Consider the following 19,980-nt stretch of genomic DNA (forward strand, 5'->3'; position numbering starts at 1 on the left):
ATATACTGTTATGTCTCTAGTTCTTCCATAACTGCAAGTGGTTATGGTTGTCTTATGAAGCTGGAATTCATTTTTCTAATTATTGCACCGAGACTTGACATGTTGAAAGAAGCTATCTCTAACAAATATTCAAACGCAGCATATCCTGGAAATCTAAAAAAAACCCCACTTTATTCAAACAAATAAGTTGATTTTAAACATAAGAAAAAGTTCTAAACTGTGCCATTTGATAAAACGGCCAATTTCACCAAATTTGCTGGCATAATTCAGAGCTACAATGTGACCCATAAGACATAATAGATCATAAATCCATTTAATGGAGAGATTATTCCTTAATTTTTTATCTCACCATAAATCCCCTTGGAGTTTTCTGAAAAACTGAAAAGGTCAAACATCTAATAATTTATAACATGCTGTCCTTTGTCACATCACATCAGACTGATAAAATATTTACTTAATTTACAGTACTATTAATGTAATTAGCATATTATGTCCTCTGGTTCAAGTTTTGTTCATTTTCAGCTATGAGTCTAGACAGACTCTCTATTTTATTAAGGGCAGATTTTTGAACAGTTAGCTATCTCTCCTTTGTGTTTGTTAGAAATATTTCATGACTGTACATCAATTGAAATTTTTGAAGGATGTGTTAAAATATACCATCCTTACTGACTCTTCCTGTTTTGTATTTCATACCAAAATCAAGTTATCCACAATCTAGAAACACATTTAAAAGAGATGCGATTGGGTCTGAGTGTCACCTGTTAGAGACATCATACAAATACAGGTGGACAGCCAGGTGTGCTTGTCTTCAGGACTGAAGCTCACAACTCTTCAGGTATTTGTCAAGGGAGTGTAATTTCATGGGTGTGTCATTTAGAAGTCATCCTGCACCTCTCTGGATAACAGGCACTCTGCACTCTTGTCTTATTTTCTGTGTATGTCCACTTACACAAGAGTTACATTCCTCAGAACTTTTAATTCTAAATTTCAGCAAGGGCATGAAAATAGAAACATTTTCCAGCACTACCTCACATATATCCAGTGAAACACACTAACAAAGACTCCCAAGTAAGTGTAACCTCATCTGATTTATAATCCAAATGTATTTTTCTTGAATAAGATAAACAAGGAAACAAACAGATTTACAACTGACTATCCATCAGGCATTACATTTTCAAATAAAAATCAAGAGTCTTTATTTCCTAATGAGAAAGCTCATATAACCACCAACACCCCCTTCGCCCCCCCAAATAGAAAATAGTCCTTTTTAAATATTTCCATTTATTCATTAAAATTATATTAATAAAAAACTGTATTAACTAAAAAGGATGACATAAACGATTAAACACTACACTTTTCTCTGTAAAAGTGTACTACAGGAAATGAGACTTAAGGCAATATGCAGTGGACTAATTAGAAAAAGAAAGTAGGCCACCATACAAAAATCAGTTTAATCAGGCCATGAAAGCAATGAAAAGGAAATAGCAGAACACTGTAAATTGTCAAGTCAGATATTTTAATTTCAATATGAGCCACATAGACCAAAGAATGATTAGATTCCATTCTAGTATCGCACTGATGGCATACATATTAAGAAAGTAGAACATTCACACACACTCCCTCCACTTTGGTGCTAAAATTTCAGTACTGCTCCACAATTTAAAGCTAAGCGTGAAAAAGTATCTCTTGGCTGGTTACCAAAGTCTTCAAGTTAAATCACTGTCTTCCCTACTGAGGTTGTCACACCTCAGTGAAGAACAAAAATAGCTTTGTGGGTTGAATTTCCTAATTCAAGGTGTCAACAAACATTTAAAGCCATATTTCTGCCACACCCACATTCAGATAAACTATGCTTTGCTTTGTGGGGAATAAATAAACTCATTCTTCCATTAATTCTGGGACTGCAATGTTTAGAGATACAGAGGAGAGAAAAAGAAGGGAAGAAGGCAGTGTCCTGGCATACCAAGAAAATCTAGACAGACAGGTGACAAGTTTGCTGAAAGCCACATCTTGAGCTGCCCAGATTGGTGCTCAGCTCTAAGTCTGTCTAGATCCTTTCCAGAGTTAGAGTAACACAGGCCCAAGTGTGCTGGAAAGCCTACTAGGCTATGTATGTGTAACTTGAAAACAAAAACTGATTTGAATTAAAGACATGAATATATTTTAAACTTCAAGTCAAAAAGGTTCAGAAGTTTTCCTCTGTTGTTAAAAACAAATAGTTCAGTAGTGAGGTGTAAAAACCATCTGCAATAAAGTTTTGATTTCCATGAAGCTTATTTTGGGTAGTTAGAATAGTGTTTGAAAAGTATCATAACTAATTTTACATTATGCAATTTCCAATAAATTCTGCTTTGCTTTGTATAATTAAAATGCTTAGTATTGGTGTGTTGACTTTGTGGCTACAAAAGAATAATGCAAACAGAAGAAGATAGAACCAGACACTTCCAGTTTGACTTGAAACATACCAAGTCCGACAGTTTTCTCTTTTTTAACTACATGTGTCTACCTTCTATTTCCTATAAATTATAGGAAATGAAGCTGGTACAGACCACATCATAATTTCTGGAAATTCAGCCTTGAATGACACAGGTAATTATACACTTAATGTAAAACAGGGGTTTTTATGAAAACACTGCAAATGTAAAAATTTCCAGAGCTCTAAGGCTTTAAAAAAAAAAATCCTAAAGAAAGCTCAATATACAAAATGTGATTGTCCAGGGACACCTGTTTTACTTTATGTCAACAACTGTTTTAAACAGTGAAACTTGTATCCAGCCATGAAGAAGATATTGTCTGATGTTCTCCTTTTTTCATCTAACTTTTTAAAGTATGTGCTGAAAGATTTTCACAGAACAGTGCTAATTACTAAAATTTGTAAAAGTTCATTGAATAACTTTAAAAAGCCCTCAGGATAGAAAAATACCTTTAACATAAAAAATCATCCTTAGTCTTCATTCAAAACTGTATTCAAAATAACGGATAGTGTGCTTTGAATCGTCAGCACACCCATTTGCTTAATTCTCTCGGTTTTTTTAAAACAAAAATACAATATACACCTTGGGTTTTAAGTCAAAGGAATGGAGTTTGCTACCCTGGGGCTGTTCCTTAGGAATTTATAAATTTTGTCTTCATTTACACCACCTATTATTGTGCCTCTGCTCATAACAGTAACTGAACAAACACTTCTCTGTGTTCAACTGTATTCCTCTTCAACACAAAACAGAGACTTCTTTGAATCCTTCATGGAGCAGATCCACTTAGCCATACTTGAAGACTGAACCCTTCCTCCCCTTTGATCCCTGAAGTGCTTCTCCCCTGGGTGCCTTTTGTGTATGATTGCTTGTAGATGCATTTAGAAAACACCTGGGACTGGGCTAGTAAAACTATTTTTTTTTGAACTCATGGGTTTTGCTGACGGTTGCTTACCTCATTATCTGACTCCACAAGCACTTGATCATATTCACTAAGAGCTACTAGGAACATGATAGATGTGACATTTTCAAAGCAATGTATCCATTTTCTTCTTTCTGATCGTTGGCCTCCTACATCCACCATTCTGCAAAATTAACCACATCAAATCCATGAACACCTTAACAGACAAACACCCAACTGCAAACACAGCAAAATACAAGAATTTAGTTTAAAACACAGTTTGGCAAGGTTTTCTTAATGGCTTTTTTTCCACTGATATTTAATAGAATCTGTTATAAGCATGTTAATCATACTTGCTGATGGGTTTTCTGTATTTGAACTACTGTGAACCTCAAACCCCTCAGAATTATGAGATATAAAGGTCTCATGAGCAAAGATTTGGCAATGCATGCCCCATGTATTCAGCAACAAACACAAAACAGATGGTGGACCACCATTTTCTCCTCCCCATAACAGAATCAAAATCCACAACTTGTCAAAGCTACCCCATTTTAAGCAGACAAACAGAAAACAATACTTATCTAATAAAGGCTTTGACAAAACTCATGTTTGCTTGCAGTGTATTTCCATTTCATCCCATGTCTTAGTGTTGTAGACAGGTGTCTAACTCATTATTACAATTCCTTGGTTATTTTTAAACAATTGTACTTGCACTAAATTAGGGTGGTATCTCTCTAAAAATCAACTAACAAATGGTGACCTTTTATTCCATGATTTACATGAATGACAAGGGCACATGGTTGGACTTCCAGATTATTATGCATAGTGAAACTTCAATATATATTACTGAAAAGATTAATTACAGATTTTTTATCAGTAATAACAAACCGATTAGGTTTGTTATTTTTTATCAAAAATAACAAACCTAATTGGCTTTGATCCCTTTGACATTTTTAACATGAGCTACTGAATACATGTAGACAATTATATAAAAATAAACTCACCAAGCTCAAATTTTAATACCAGAATAATTGCTTTCTATGTAGTTTAAATAAATATCCTTACTTGACACTAATGTAAAAGGAAACAAAAGAAGCAAAGCAAGTGGGTGCCAAAACTTTTTTCCTACCTGAAAATGACGCTTTGTAAGTCGAATGGATATTCAATGATCCCTGTTGTTGGGACTCGAACTCTGAGCACATCCTGCTGGGTTGGCAGATAGGTGGAATCTGCTATGCGGTCCAAATCATTAAGATAGCTATAAACAGGGAGAAACAACAGGAATGCTAGACAGTGACACCATCATCCCACTGAGGATAAGAGAAAGGAAAGCTTGGGAAGGAAGTGGGGTGTGGGGTAGGGAGAAGTAAAACAGGAAAAAAAAAAAAGCATTATTGGCAGAAAAGAGGGGATAAACTATAAAAAGGTACTCCATCACCACTTGCAAGCTAATGCTACAAAGAAAGTTAGCAAAATTATTATGTTTTTTTCTTAATCTCATATAACTTTGCTTGGCTTTTACATGTAAATTCACCAAAGTTGTCAGTTACATCATTCTAGGAAATTCAGAGGCATAGTATTGTACAAAGTGTGAAAAACATAAAATTGCTTTGAATCTGTAACATATTTCTTGATATTCAGGCTGTATGAATATCAACTCCATAAGACTGAATGAACCGTCCAAAAAACAATAGGTATCTGCTATAGAATAGGTAGTGGTCTACAGGAGTCTGGTGTGACTGACTGGTAATAGATCATTACCAGATATAAAATGACAGGAAGATAAAGAGCACTGCTTTGAAACTAAATTAAAAATTGAAAAGACCAACCACTGACAATTAAAACACTCTCCAGATCTTGCTACCAGAAGGCAGCACAAACTAATTAGTGGGATCTTTGGCACCTGAACTTCTGCATTCACACTGAAACTTCTGATTAGGTTGATAAGTCTGCAGTACTTGAAACACACTCCAGCTGGCTAACAAATAACCCAAAATTGTATAAAATTGCTTGTAAATGTTCAGTAACTATAACATAGACCTATTCTGCTTATTGATTAATGATGAGTTTCCACCATAAAGCACTAGTTTACTGAAGGTTTTAATTAGCTGTCATGAAAAACATCCTCCAAAAAAGGAAGGTACCCATGTGTGTGTCCAGGAGCTAGACATCGAATGAAGTCAGTGCACCATGAAGCTTATTCCCTCCCCATGGTGGACATGTGGCAGAAGGACTGCTGCAGGAAACCAAGCTCTTTGACATTTGGCTAGTTCACAGCAGAACAGTAACCCTACAGTTAGTCACTAAGAAGATAAATTAATGTAGGGATCCCCTCATTCATTCTAGGGGATGAGAGCAATGGTTTTGTAATTTATTAAATGATGATGAAGTGTCACCAACTTCTGAACATGTTCTTTTCCTTGTAGTAACTAGTGAAGACACTCTTTTTAAATAAACCCACACAAGAAATAATCCGACTTCTTCTAGAGGTTCTGGATTACTTTTTAATAAAATAGTGAGATGTTATCCTGAACGATGACAGAAACAAACAAAAGTTTAATTTCTACCTTACAGTAAAAATACAGAAGAATTTGTTAGCTTTGGGAAGAGCCAAATTATTATTGGCTCAATTATAAAATTATCAAATTTCCTTCACTATGTTTTATTACTGGAGTATCAATTCAATAGTAAATACCAATGTGAGAAAGATAAACTGAACACTATCTCAGTTAATCCAGAAGGTACTAGTCTGAAAATATTTTCTGAGAATGCTAATTGGCTTCTGGCAGTGAGAAAAGGGCTTGAGAGTCCAAGCACTGGATCTGCCATCACGATTTTTTTACACAAAAAGCAGCAGGAACAAGCTCACCACCAATTTGTTGGCAGAAAAGGAAAAAAAAAAGTGAATGAAATCCATAACTATTACCATAAGAAAGTGACAGATTCAATTAGATTCTTATTCCCTCCCACCCACAGAATGATTAGTTTCATTTTGTGATGAAGTTTTGGAGGGAGATAAAGAAGCATTGCCAGTCATTACAGGCTACAGTGGTATTCGTAAGAGCAAGAGAATTTTAACTGAATAAATTGGCAGGTGGCCCATTGTGCCCATTTACACAACTTGTTGCTTTCCTTTGGCAAGCGGTCTCCGAGGTGAGCCTGGTTACTGCATCTTTGCACAGTGGACATGTTACTATCTGGTAATGCACATCTGGCTCATTTTAGAAAGGTAATAAATCAAAGGGATAGATACTATTAAATTGTAACATCTCATTCATGTTTCTAGAAATCAATAAACAAGCAGATGAGGTTTTTTGGGGATTTTTTGTCCAAAGTTTTAGAAACACTAACTTTTCCTTAAAAAACCTTTTCCTTGTCCTCATCCTTTATGCTCAAGTTCTGCTCACTCAGTAACCAAAACCAGGTCATTTCCTCTTTCACCTGTAGCCCCCTACAGAGTGTACACAGTCCACAGAAGAGTCCTTATGCATACTTACAGAGTCTTACTTAATATCTAGAGTCTTACTTAATATCCTGGATTGCTCCACTTAACAGAATAAAGAGTGTTGGGCTCTCTAAGAACTGTCCTGAATTATACACTCAAACCCAGAATCAAGGAATTAGTGTCAAAATCAGTAGGAGTATCTCACAGGAAAAAAAAAATTCAAAACAGAAGGGTGCACCAAAACTCTAAAAAAAGAAAATCTTTTTTACAATCATAAATAGAATATACAGGCTAACAAAAGCCATTTAGAAAACACCCTACTTTTGTTGTTGTTGTTTTCCAGTAATATTTAGCCCTTATCCCCTTTTCTTCTAACTTAAAACTTAATAAATTAATGTACCATTTTATCAATTTATTTAAATGAAAATATCACAGGTCTTAGTTTTACAAATTGAAGTCTTTTATTATTGCTATTTTAATGCTGTGACCATACTGCAAATTGTCAATTAAATTCTTCCCGGAGAGAAAAAAATGGATTTAGTTTTGATTTGCGGTTTTTCTGTTTGGTTTTTTGGTGGTTGTTGTTGTTTGTTTGCTCTGGTTTTGGTTTTGTTTGAGTTTTTTCTGTTTTTTTGGGAGATTCTTTACATTTTATTTTAACAGACTCTAAACTTATGCTGAAAAATTACTTGTACTGAAATTCAGATTTAAATTAAGTTTTGCACTGTTGCTCTGAAGCAAAGGAACCGGTATTTTCTGTTACTGATAGTTCTGCAGACAATTACACTTCGTGTTACCCCATGAAGATACGTAACTTGGTGTTCTGCTATCAACGTCAGGGGGATTTAAACATGAAAATCTGAAAATCAAACTGAAAGCTCTGCCAGCAGCAGCAACACAAAGTTGTCTTCAAGATCTTCTAAATTCACTAAAAATACGGCATGTCTCTTTTAAAATTTACATAACCTCTAAAATAAAGAAGGAATTTTAAAAAAACCACCTATTTTCTTTAAGCAAGAACATCTATCATTGGGATTGACATCAGGGTCTTTCTGTTCCCTTTTTTTCACTGTTTTATAACATTGTCTGGAGACTTCTGATATGACAGAAATAAAATGTCTCTTTTTAGTCAGGTGCAATCTTCCTCCAATACCAATGAGAGCATATCAACACACATAACCTCACTACATTATCATAACTTGTGCATTAATTGCAAAACACTACATCTCTACATCCACAGTACTACACAGAGAAAACCCAAGGCACTTTCTCTTTATGAAGCACAAAAATGGATTTTTGCATTTCATTAGAAGGGGTGGGGTGACAGTCTGATTATTCTGAACAACTAGTTGTTGAGCTGAGTCACTATTTCAAAATGCTGAGAGGAAATATGTAAGTGAATGCAGCTGACTACATAAAAAGAGAAGACAACTAGAATACAATTAATATTTAAAGACATACCAGCAGCAGATACATTTTCCACTTACTACTATTCTAACTGTTCCTGTAGCATTGAGATTTTATTATTTGGCTTATCATGGCTTATTTACTGTCACAATAAAGACTTTTACTTTTAAATCTTCTTTGTACCAAAAGAATTGATATTTGACATGTTTTTTTACCCTCATGAAAGCTGGGGCCTAAAGAAATTCCCTGATCACCAGGGAAGTGCAGCATTGCACACATAAGCTTTAAACATTCTACAGCTTATCAAACTAATGATTTATTTGTTTTTGAATTACTTTATGAGGCAGCAACTTTAAATTAAAACATCAAAAGTGCTAGCTAATGCCAATTGTCTTCTGCTTTCAACTCTGTTGGCTCCAGACCACCCTAGCTGCTCCTCTGCCCATCCCCAGCTGCCAGTTCTTTAACTTGTACAATAGCTTGATAACACATCTCTGTCAATATTATTTGGAACAGTGAAGAAACACTACTGTTCTGATTATGGTTTATTTGATGGATATGTCCTAGGATGTGGCAAGTCCATAAACTCCAGCAAGAAAGCAGGGTGGATTTATTTTCTTCACTGGTTTATCTGCAACCAGAAGAAAACTTGTGAAGCCACAGCCATGTGAACTGTGTTGAGTTTTTTAATGCAGATGGAGGAGGAGTAAATGAAAATTTGATGGGCTTTTGTATGTAGCTGCTTACTAATAAACTGATTCACTGTGGTTCTAAAGCACTTAGCTAATGCAGCCCTAAAGTACTGACAACTATATTGCCCTCCTGAGGAAACAAATCCTACATACGAACAAGAAATTTAAACAAGAGAAATGCACAGTGTGTTTTAGGGTAGATGCTCAATTAAAAATGGATTAACACATACTGCAAATCAGTCTTACCAATGCACTTAACTCTCCAATGTATACTTCAACTGACTTTACATGCACTCTAGCAAACAAACCACACGACTTGACATAGATACAATCTTACAAAAAAGGACAGTAGCCAGTAATTGCACAGACCAAGTATTTTTTCAGTTTACTGGCTTCAAACTTTAAAGTCATAATAACAATATGGTTATTGGAAACACTCTGGAAGCCATCCTGAGGTCTAGTTCAACACTGAGTAACCACCAGCATTACCACAGGAAATTCAGTTGTACAGGTAGTAGCAACTGTGCAAGACATTTAGGTCTCAGCTACATGGTACTCAGAGTTCATTTTCACAATCTACTGAGAAATCTTGTTTTGATGAGTCACACTGTAGCTATATGGCCTCTCACCCAAACAGCACCTACTCAGCTAGGCATTATAGAAAGGAGATAAAATGAGAAAATACATGGTTCTGAGTAAATTTACAATACAGACCAAGTTTCTAAAGTTAATTATATCTGTAATTAGTTTTAATAAACATGAATTTTAGTGGTGCTGAGGTAATTTTCCAGGGGTTGCTATAGTGACAGGCAGAAGGTGCATTATCGAGGCAATGAGTATGTAATGAGCTGCTGGCAGTGGACCTCCCTTGACGTCAGGACAAGCTGCCAGCATCTAGCAACATACCCGTGATCTGCATGCTGACTAGAAGCAGAGGAAGACTTTTGTTTCCCAGTCAGCACCAAGAGCTAAGCAATTCTTTTTAATGCACTTTACATCACCTATGACAAGGTCTAAGCCTGCAGCCAGCTTCAGCGAAGCTGCCAAGCTATGGACGTGCTAACAACGCTGTTGAAAGAAAGCACATATCAAAGGTACTGTGGGTCTACATTTCCAGGTAAACAGCAGGAATAGGATTATGGGAATAGACTGACTCTGTACTTTCCTACATGTATTTCCCATATGGAAATTGAGCAAGGAAGTGAGATTCCTAAGCTTAATAAGCAGACCACAGTTGTTTTAACCAGTAAAGTTCTTTAATAAACTGAGTATAACTCCAGTCACCATGAACAGGCAGCTCAATACTGAGCCTTACTTTCCTAGGGCTACACCACCTAATGAAGACAGACCATCAAAACTTACTTGAATTTACTTTCAGAAATCAAGATCTTGGAGCACCTTCAACATGGAGCAGACACTTCAAAGAAACATCCTCCTCTAGCTGTGAGCTACTACTTACCAGCATCTTTGAGGTCAGATTTTTCCAAGTAATCAGGTGATAAAGAAGCATTTTCTAAGGAATTCATAGGACGAATTCTGTAACATTAAACTTTGTTCTAGTTCTATACTAGTGTATAGCCTACTTGATCACATGCAGGCAGTAAGGCATGGGCAGACAAAGGTAGAAAGGATACAGCCTTCAATCCATCTCTAACATAATTTCCCTATCTGAGGTTAAAAATGAGACTGGTCTGCTCATCAGTACTGTCTAATAACTTTTCCTAAACTCAACAGGCAAAACTGATGTAGCAAGGTGCTGAATTAACACTCATTGGCACACTATCAAATCCTGGGCTTAGGAGTCTGAGAGACACTTTGAGCACAGAAGTCTCTGGAGAGCAGAATGCATCTGTAACACACTGCTGAGGAGAAAGGACCTGACTGGCACCATACCAGAACCATTATGTTATAAACCTCTAAATAAAACCAAACATTGAGATAGAAGTAATTATTGACACTGATAGGTCAGTATAAAACCAGTAAAGATGATTTGTTATCACCCAACCAGCCAACACATGTTTATGGTGAGAATGAGAGTACAGGGAAGAGTTTGTTGATGATTTCAGTATAATCAGAGTTATAAAAGCAAGCCTTACCAGAAACATTTCACATGCAAATGTTTTCTCATTGCATTCAATGACAAGAGAGATTTTGGTATGATAGTAACAATAGACATTTACATCTTTTCAACCCCAAAGTTCAGAGGTTTAATGCAAAAAACCATTTTTTTCCTTAATATTGAGAGAGTTCATGGGTATGACCCTCTTGAAACGCTGTATTTCATACACAGATAACAGCAATGCAAGAGAAAACAGAAACCTAACCGAAGTCTATGACAGTTGGGTAATTTGGCAAGATATTAAACAAGATTTGATATATCTCTGTCCTTTGGAGCCTGCCTGTTTTGGAGTGGGGTGGAGCTATACTATATACTATTGCTGGAGTTTGGTGTGGTTTTGGGGTGGGGTTGGATTTCTTTTAGTTTGTTCTGCAAAACTTTGAGTCAGTTGATGAGGCCACTCTCCTAAAACCCCTAGCACTAATTTGGACCATGTGCTGAAAAACAAAAGCCTTTCTTTTTTTGCTTCTTAGAGAAAACATACAACTGGCTTGACTTTCAACAGCAGATATGCAAAACGCTAAAGCTGCTGTAGCAGGATTTTTCCTGCATCACCAATGCCAGAATAATTGACACAAGTGTTCTCTATGCTGAGAGGCAGCAGTCCAGTAAATGGAATTGATTTTCAGTGTACAAAACTAAATGTAAACAAGTACTCGCTGTGTTCTCAGAATGTCTGTAGAGGTTTGTGTTTCTAAGACTCTACACCATTGATGAAAAGCTGAAGTAAATTGCCAGTTTCCAGAACTATCTTATCTTAATCTATAGTTTGAAGTGAGGTAGGAAGATGTTGGCACAGCAGTTTTTTAATCCATATTCCACCTAAGCCCTACCTAGTTGTCTTCCTCAATTTCCTACCTCACTAAAAGCCAACCTTAACAAAGGCTAAAAAGATTAGTCACAAAAGAAACAAATACTCATGCAAATTTTTCTTTTTATGAACTGTGGTGTAAAAATTATACAGTCATTAAGAACATGTTTGGTGCTGCATAAAAAAAACCATCCTGAAATAAACACATACTGTATACTGCTTTACATGGTCCCCCTTTCCTTTTTGAATTTCCCAAGCTGTGTTGTATAACCTGCAGTTTTTGTAGGGGAAGCAGAACTTTGGTATGCACACCCCATCTTTCTTCAGACATTACTTTTATTTTTAGGACTATATCTAAAGCATAAGATAGGATTATATCATAGTTCTGCTGCTAGTACTTGATCTTTGAATTCAAGACTTTCATTTTTATTTGCTGTTTCTACTTTACTCTAAACCGTACATAAGGCTGTGTAAACTCTGAATACACAAAAGCAGAATCTACAATTCTACAACACAAATTGCCCTCAAGTATAGGTTTAGGACCTTCAGGTAGATTTTTACAAATGAAAGTAAGCAAGTACTAATAAGCAGTTTATTAAATAATAATGTACTTATGCATCTTTTAAATTATCACTATATGACTATATTTGTCACTACAATCTAATGACTGCCACACAAATATCCCAGACAGTTGTTCAGAACTTGCTATCAGTTCAACTTCATAGTAGGTCCCAATTTCATACATTATTACTACTTCTGAGAGACCCATCATGCTCTGAGAGTGCCCTACACCTTTATGAAATTAAAAAATTATTGCTAAAGGCAATGCCAAGAAATGGAATAAACTGCATTAGTAAAAACTTAATATTCATGGACTGCTCTTGCCCCCCTGTGTACCCCAAAGCACGTTGTATTTAATGGAGGCTAGTTCCACTGAAATTTACCTGTTTCAGAAAAGTAACACAGAAGGAAGACTTTAGATGACAGATATAAATGAATTTTTTACCCAAAGTTTTGAAAATACTTCAAACCTAAATGGAGTACTGTCATAGAAAAATTACTAGATGACCAAAGCCTTCCACCTCCTGCAACAAGTTTTACAAAAGGTGTACTTTACTGAGCAGACATCACTAGGTTTCATATCTTTCTTTCCAGTTAAAAATCAATGATATGTGGTAAATTATCTCATATTCACACACTTGAGCTCTTATATTACACAGTAAAGTATGGGAATCTGCATTTCTATACTAACTGTCCAACTACCTGAGCTCACAGTATGTGCAACTGCAGGAACCAAGCTGTTAAAGGTGACAGCAAATGCAGAAACAAAAGCCTGAAAGACTATACATGTATGAGAATGCAATGGCATGCATGACTAAAGAAGCAGTACATTATATAATAACAAAATCTGCTATAGATATCCACTGGCATAGCTAACACACTAATGGGAAAATTATACTTAATTCTCTGAAGTGTTAGAAAACATAGCCACGGAAGGGAAACTAAACAGACTTTCTCAGTGCTTGTAGCAATTCGGAAGTCCTTAGCTGGAGGTACACAGCAGCCAAATACTTCAATTTCATGTGGCTAGAAAAAGATGAAATTAAAAATTTGAGCCAAGCAAGGCTCTGGGACACTTTCTAGGTCTTGACACTTCCTACATTTTGTTAATGAATGGTAAACCCTTAGTGCCATACTGGAGAAAAATGGTGAAGAATTTTCAAAAATTCCAATTGCAACCCCAATTCTCTAACACAGAAGACTATTGGCTCTCCTTTCCTTAGGCTTTGAAAAAGTATGATACAATCAAACTGTTTAATGGTAACCTTTTTACATTTGGATTAAGGTCTAGGCAGCTGGTACAGCATATTCTGAATTCTCTCATCTTATCTCACATAGCTACTACTAAAAGCAATTATCCATGTTAGTTTACATCTGTCTCACACTGTGAGGCAGCATCTTAAAGGGAACTAATTTCATGGTAATTAAGTGGTTAAGTCACCGGGTAATGCACATGGAAAGCAAATAACCTCTATATACCTCAGGTGCTCTTGACTTTACTACAGAGAAGTCTAAAAGTTTATTTTAAAACAACACAAATATCCAAGCTTTGGAGCATTCAATGGTCAGGAAAGAGAACAGAATTAATTTGTTAAGCCTCCAAGAAGTTCAAATCGACTCCCATAATGCAGAAAATTTTCTTTCTTAGATACTACCCTCACCTCTTCGAGTAAACATACACTGAATGTATTCTTCTAGAGTACATCAAAAATGAAGCTAACAATGACAAAGAATGACAAAACGGGTCAAAAGATGGCAGAAAGTGAAAGCAGTATGATATACAGGACATAATAGAAATCTGAAACGTAATTTAGAAACAGTAAAATAACAGGAAAAAGACTATGTGTAGTAAGAGAATAATTTAGATTGCAAAAGATCTCAAACATCATTAAGTCCAACACTTATCAATCACCACCTTGTCACTTAGACTATAGCACTAAGTACAACATCCAATTACTTCTTGAACAACTCTTCACCACTTCCTGAACAGTCTGTTTCAATACTTAACAATCTTTCCAAGACCAAATTATTCTTAATGCTCAGAAAAATGAACCTCAGCTGGTGCAACTTGAGGCTCTGTCCTCTTGTCCTATCTCTTGTTACCTGGAAAAGTGTCTGACTCCCAGATGGTTACCTCCTCCTTTCAAGGGAGTTGTAGAGGGTGGTAAGTTTACACCTGAGCCCCCTTTACTCCAGGCTAAAGACCCCCAGCTCCTTCAGCTGCTTCTCACAGGACTTGTGCTCCAGACCCTTCACCAGGTCTGTGCCCCTTCTCTGGACATGCTCCAGTCCCTCAGTGTCTGTCCTGCAGTAAGGGGGCCAGAACTGGGCACAGGATTTGAGGTGGATTTGAGGCCTCAGCAGTGCTGACTGCAGGGGGACAAACCCTTCCACAGTCCTTCTGATACAAGAAATGATGTGGTCCTGATGACCACACTATTTATGATTCAAGCCAGGATGCCATTGGCCTTCTCAGCCAGAAGATGGCTCATATTTATCTGCTGTCAAGCAGCACTCTGAGGTCATCTTCTGCTGGGCAGCTTTCCAGCTACTCTGGCCCTGCCTGTATCACTGTCTTGGCCTTCTGTGACCCAAGGGCAGCACTCAGCACTCAACCTTGTTGAAGACTGATGGCAGAAAAAAGCAATATAGGCAGCAGACTGAAAATACTATTACTACTACTACTGCTACTACTACAAAAACAGTGGAAAACTACTGAGAAGATGAGAGGCTTGTGCAAGGGATGAATGAAGAACGCATCTGACATTGACATATACATTTACCAGATACTGGCACATATGCTAACATGAGAGCTGGTGGACAACAAACTATTCTGGTTTATACATCGAGTCAGAAGACAATGAGCATCAAGTGCTTTTTTCTGTCTTACTGCCTTGTGAATCCCAGTAGTAGCTTTAAACCAATTTGTTTCCTTGCTTTGTGACATTTATAGTGTTAATGAATTTGTTTGGGTGTTTTAATGGTAAACACACATACTGTATTTTTGAAACAACATTTCTTTTGTGTCTGCTGATTTTTTATAGTGGACCTCCACACCCGGAAAAAATTCTACTTGCAAGCATAAGTATACATAGAGGCTTTTCTAAATAGTCATATACAATGATTAACAAGTCTAATTTAAAAGATTTTGCTGAAATCCATAGCATGAACTACAATAAAGTCACCAAATCTGCACAAACTCATGGTAGACTGCTAAACATGCCGAGCTTAAGAAATATCCAATCAACTAGTACATGTACCTTTCGCTGTATATGTACTAGAATGTACTAGAAGGTTTTTTTAATAGCTACTTAATGATTATTCCCTACTATTTTTAATGCTACCCAAAAGATCCACTACAGTGCCAATTTATTAACAGTAGATTGAAACTATGGTATTCAGCACAATCTGATCTGAAGTAGCATCAGATCATTGTTTCCTACTTAGCAGAGTAATCCTAGTTTTAGCCTCTAAGGTAGAGCACACAAAATACATACAGGTACAACTTTAAAACCAGTATCTCATCTGTTGTAGAAACAAGGTTAGGACCTACAAATACAAGAAATTCAAAATATGAGATGCTTCACCTTCTAGTTAACTCTGCCACTCATTTCAGTACAGAAACAACCTGAAAATATGTTGCTAGTAACGTGTCTCTAAAATTTTCTTATCACTGTTTATGCATCCTGAAATTTTTCTCTTTATGCAATATTATATTTGTTTCCTTACCACCTAAAACCAAAACACAGTATGGTATGTTTGGGGACAGTGAGAATCTGAACAATACAAGAGAGAGGCCACTGTGCTTTGCACCACTCTACACAAAAATGTATGTGCAAAAATGATGGGTTGGGAAGGTAACCAGGACAGAGAACTGCACAGGACAACAGAAGCCCTATGCTCAGGGCAAAGGGAAGTCATGGTGTGGTGATAACATTGCAATGGATCTGAGGAGACTTATGTCATGCATCCATAGTCTTCAGCTGCCTAAATTCTATCAGCAAGATCCTAGTAAGTTCATCTTGACTAATTCCCTTATAAAGTGTGGTACTAGATAGGGATGCTTAGACTACTATGCAGATAAATGTCATTCCACACCTGTCATGTCTAATGTCCTGCTACAATGAGCTTAATGGAAGTTTCATTGTGCTTTCCTAAGTGAGAGGCTTCCATTCACATACACATGCCAAATGGAGACTGGAATCATGCCACTGGAATAATTTTTTTTCATAGCTAATACAGAAATCAAGGTAGAACCCGTGGAGGTTTTTGCCATGGCTTTAACAACAAACCAAGCTGTGTTCTGTCGCCCAGGTCAACATCAAAAGGCCATCATCTGTTTCTGTGACAGCAAATAAGAAATTTCACCTGAGCTGTATGCCACATCATTAAAAAATAACTAAGATTCATGGAGTAAACCTTCTGGCAGACATCAGATTCAAATGACAAATTTCACGTGTTTTTCTAATCAGATCCCAGTCCCAAGAAAAGGGTAACATTTCAGATATTTTTTAGTCACATACGCATTTTTATTATTGTTGCTCTAGAACAAACAATTTAACTTGAAGTGCTTTCCTGATTTCTTCCTGGCAGCCATTTTAAAGTTTAGAATTTGTTTCCATAATAGAAAGACAGTTCTAAAAGACAGTATAAAACAAATCTCTTTGTTTAGTACTGTTTACCTCACCACTAAGACTGCAAATGCCAGAGAGGAATACCAGAAAATCTGGAAAATAGAAGTTATTGGATATTTCAATTTTTATGAATTGTATGGATGTCTACTTTGGCTGCACTTCCCAGTATTCACTACTGTCACACTACATTAAATTATTTTTGCATATCTTGCATTTGTGATTATATGTTGGAAGAGAGTAAGTTGACTAGGTTTAACAAAAATTCCCCCCAAATTAATCATCCCTAGTTTGAATGTTAATTTAAGACTTTGTATGATCACAGGCTATCATTTTGTAAAATAAGCACAGATATAACCCTAAAATAGATGTATACCACTCCTTAATTCAATTTATATTCAGCTATGCTTGTACTGCATATACATACAAACATGCACACAGACATACAGTACAACAAGCTAAAAAGTAAAAATTACTTTGTTAGAAACAGAAAATTATATATAGATGTTCATAACTCCCATGTACTTACTATTTAGTTGAATCTGATAATTGATATTCCCGTCGTCTATCGTAACACTCCTGAATTCCAGGGTCATTCCATAAGCTTCTTATTGCATCTACATATGGGTTCTCAAAACTTGACACCTTCTCTACATCAACTTCTCGAACTAATAGTGCATGAACCTAATTCAAAGCAAACAAAACAGTAAAAATGTACCTCATTTTCTATGTTTGCAGTCAGCTCATATACAATGAACAAGATTTATAATTCTTCACATTGGTTATATCACCAACAGGAATTTAAATTTGAAAAATCAAATATCATGAAGATGATTGTGAAGATGCAAAAAGGAGGTAACTTTTAAGCTAACATTACAGGGAGTGAAGTTGCTCTTGGGAAAATTGCATCTTCTTAGACTTCTTTCTTTTGGGACACCAGCAATTGTTACCACAACATTAAAACAAAGAAAAAAATAAAAATAACACACAAAACAGAAGGATTCTGTAAGTACCACCAAATTCAAACTGGTTATTAGGATCTGGCTACTCATAGTTCAACTCAGTTGTTTCACCAGCACCTAGATGGTGTAGATGGCTGTTCAGTTCACTACACTTTTGACAACAGCAGACAACATTTTCCACGGCCTTCTGGGAATATAAGAATTTCTCCTTTTATTTACCAGAAATCTTGTAAACACTTAATCAATTATTTTTGGAAAACTATGTCTCATACATTTAGGATCTTCTTCATGGGTTTCTACAAGTATTTAAAGCAAGATTTCAGAATATGGAAACTGGAATTTTGTAAACATGATATCACCACTTGAGAAGATACTGAAATAGCAACCATGTTTTCTCCCTCTTTATTCCCCTCAGAAAACTATGAGCAGGGTTAAACACTGATTCTGAGCTTCAACTGTATTACAGCTTTATGCTGGTTTTCCTGGCAATACTCCTTTTGCCACAATTCATTATATACTTACAGAAGTGTGGGGTTTTTTGTTTTTAGGCTTCATCACCTCAGTTTTCTACTTATCATCTTTATTATCATCTCTTATTTTTATAGTAATGGGAAAGTAATGGAAAATAATTTCCATTTTCCCAATGCAAAATAATTTCCAAGCCACTAGGAGATACCTGATCCTACAGAATCTACTTCAAAAGAGCTGAGAAAGTTCTAATAACTCAGCACTATTACTAAGAAAAACATTAATATTTTCTCTGTTCTTTGGTTTTTAGGACTACGTTAATGGTGGTTAGATTTGCATAAGACCAGTGAGTTGGCATTTCACTACTGTGAAGCACTTTTTTCATTTGGCAACTTGTGTGCATTTAAATTAAACTAGATTTTACCAAAATGCTGTATATATTTTCCTGAACTACCACAGTGGTTATGACAACAATAACAGTTAGCTGAATAAACTGAGTAAATAAAAATATTTAATGCCAAAAATGTATTTCACTTTTCCATCTATAGGAGGAACTAAATCAGTCATCTTTCTTTGGTTTGCCTTTTTTTTTTAAATCAGTGTAATCTTCAGAATATCCAGTGTAAAACTCCCGGGTTGCAGTTTCATGCCATTCCCTCAGGTCCTGTCACTGTCACCACAGAGAAGACCTCAGTGCCTTCCCCTCCTCTTCCTCTCACTAGGAGGTTGTACCTGCAATGAGGTCTCCCCTTAGTCTCTTGTTCTCCAGGCTGAACAGACCAAGCAACTACAGGCACTCCTCACACGGCTTCCCCTCAAGGCCCTTCACCATCCTCATGGCCCTCCTTTGGACACTCCCTAATAGTTGAATATTTGTGTATTCTGGCACTCAAAACCACACATTAGACTCAAAGGAAGGCCATTCAAAGGATAGTGCAGAGCAGAGCAGGATAATCACCACAGTCTAAAACCCCAGCTACAGAATAAAAATGGCACAGCAACTTTGGATGATCCCAACACTTTCTGGTAAATTAAACTTAAATGCAACTATGGATGTCTACTGTAACACTTAAAGACTGAGAATGCTGCAGCTGTCAGACAGTCAGTATGTGCTATATGGTAATTTACATATAAGGCTGCCAAACCCTCACAAAACCTGTTAGAGCAGCATCTTCCTCACCATGGCTCCACTTGCAACAAGAAGATATAAACAACAATGAAGGCACAAAGGGAGAAATAAGGGTGTATAACAGCTTCTTTATTTCCTTGTAGTAAAAGGATGACATCTCAGCTGGGTGAACTAAAATCATCAGAATTTCAAAGAAACATACATAGAGCCTGTGTAAACCAGCCTGGGACATGGATGTATGGTCACCTTAGGAAGCCCATTACAGGGCTACTCAAATGTTTAAAATACTACACAAACAGGGGAATGAAAACTGTGTATACAACTTGCACTCTAAGTATTACACAATTCTCATGACTTCTCATAATTAAATCATATTTTTATGA

At 36.3% G+C, this 19,980-nt stretch overlaps 1 protein-coding gene across 1 annotated transcript in view; it reads right to left on the reverse strand.

Annotated features, from left to right (window-relative positions):
- The window catches only part of LOC135459296 (guanine nucleotide-binding protein G(q) subunit alpha), a 120,955-nt gene that overhangs the window by 23,362 nt on the left and 77,613 nt on the right, over positions 1 to 19,980 (reverse strand). Inside the window, exons 3-5 of the mRNA XM_064735128.1 lie at positions 17,568 to 17,722; positions 4,502 to 4,630; positions 3,427 to 3,556 (exon numbers count right to left, since the gene is read on the reverse strand). Of these exons, the coding sequence (XP_064591198.1) occupies positions 3,427 to 3,556; positions 4,502 to 4,630; positions 17,568 to 17,722 (414 nt within the window). The remainder of the gene's footprint in view (positions 1 to 3,426; positions 3,557 to 4,501; positions 4,631 to 17,567; positions 17,723 to 19,980) is intronic.

The sequence above is a fragment of the Zonotrichia leucophrys genome, chromosome Z, assembly GCF_028769735.1.
Source record: "Zonotrichia leucophrys gambelii isolate GWCS_2022_RI chromosome Z, RI_Zleu_2.0, whole genome shotgun sequence".
NCBI lineage: Eukaryota > Metazoa > Chordata > Aves > Passeriformes > Passerellidae > Zonotrichia > Zonotrichia leucophrys.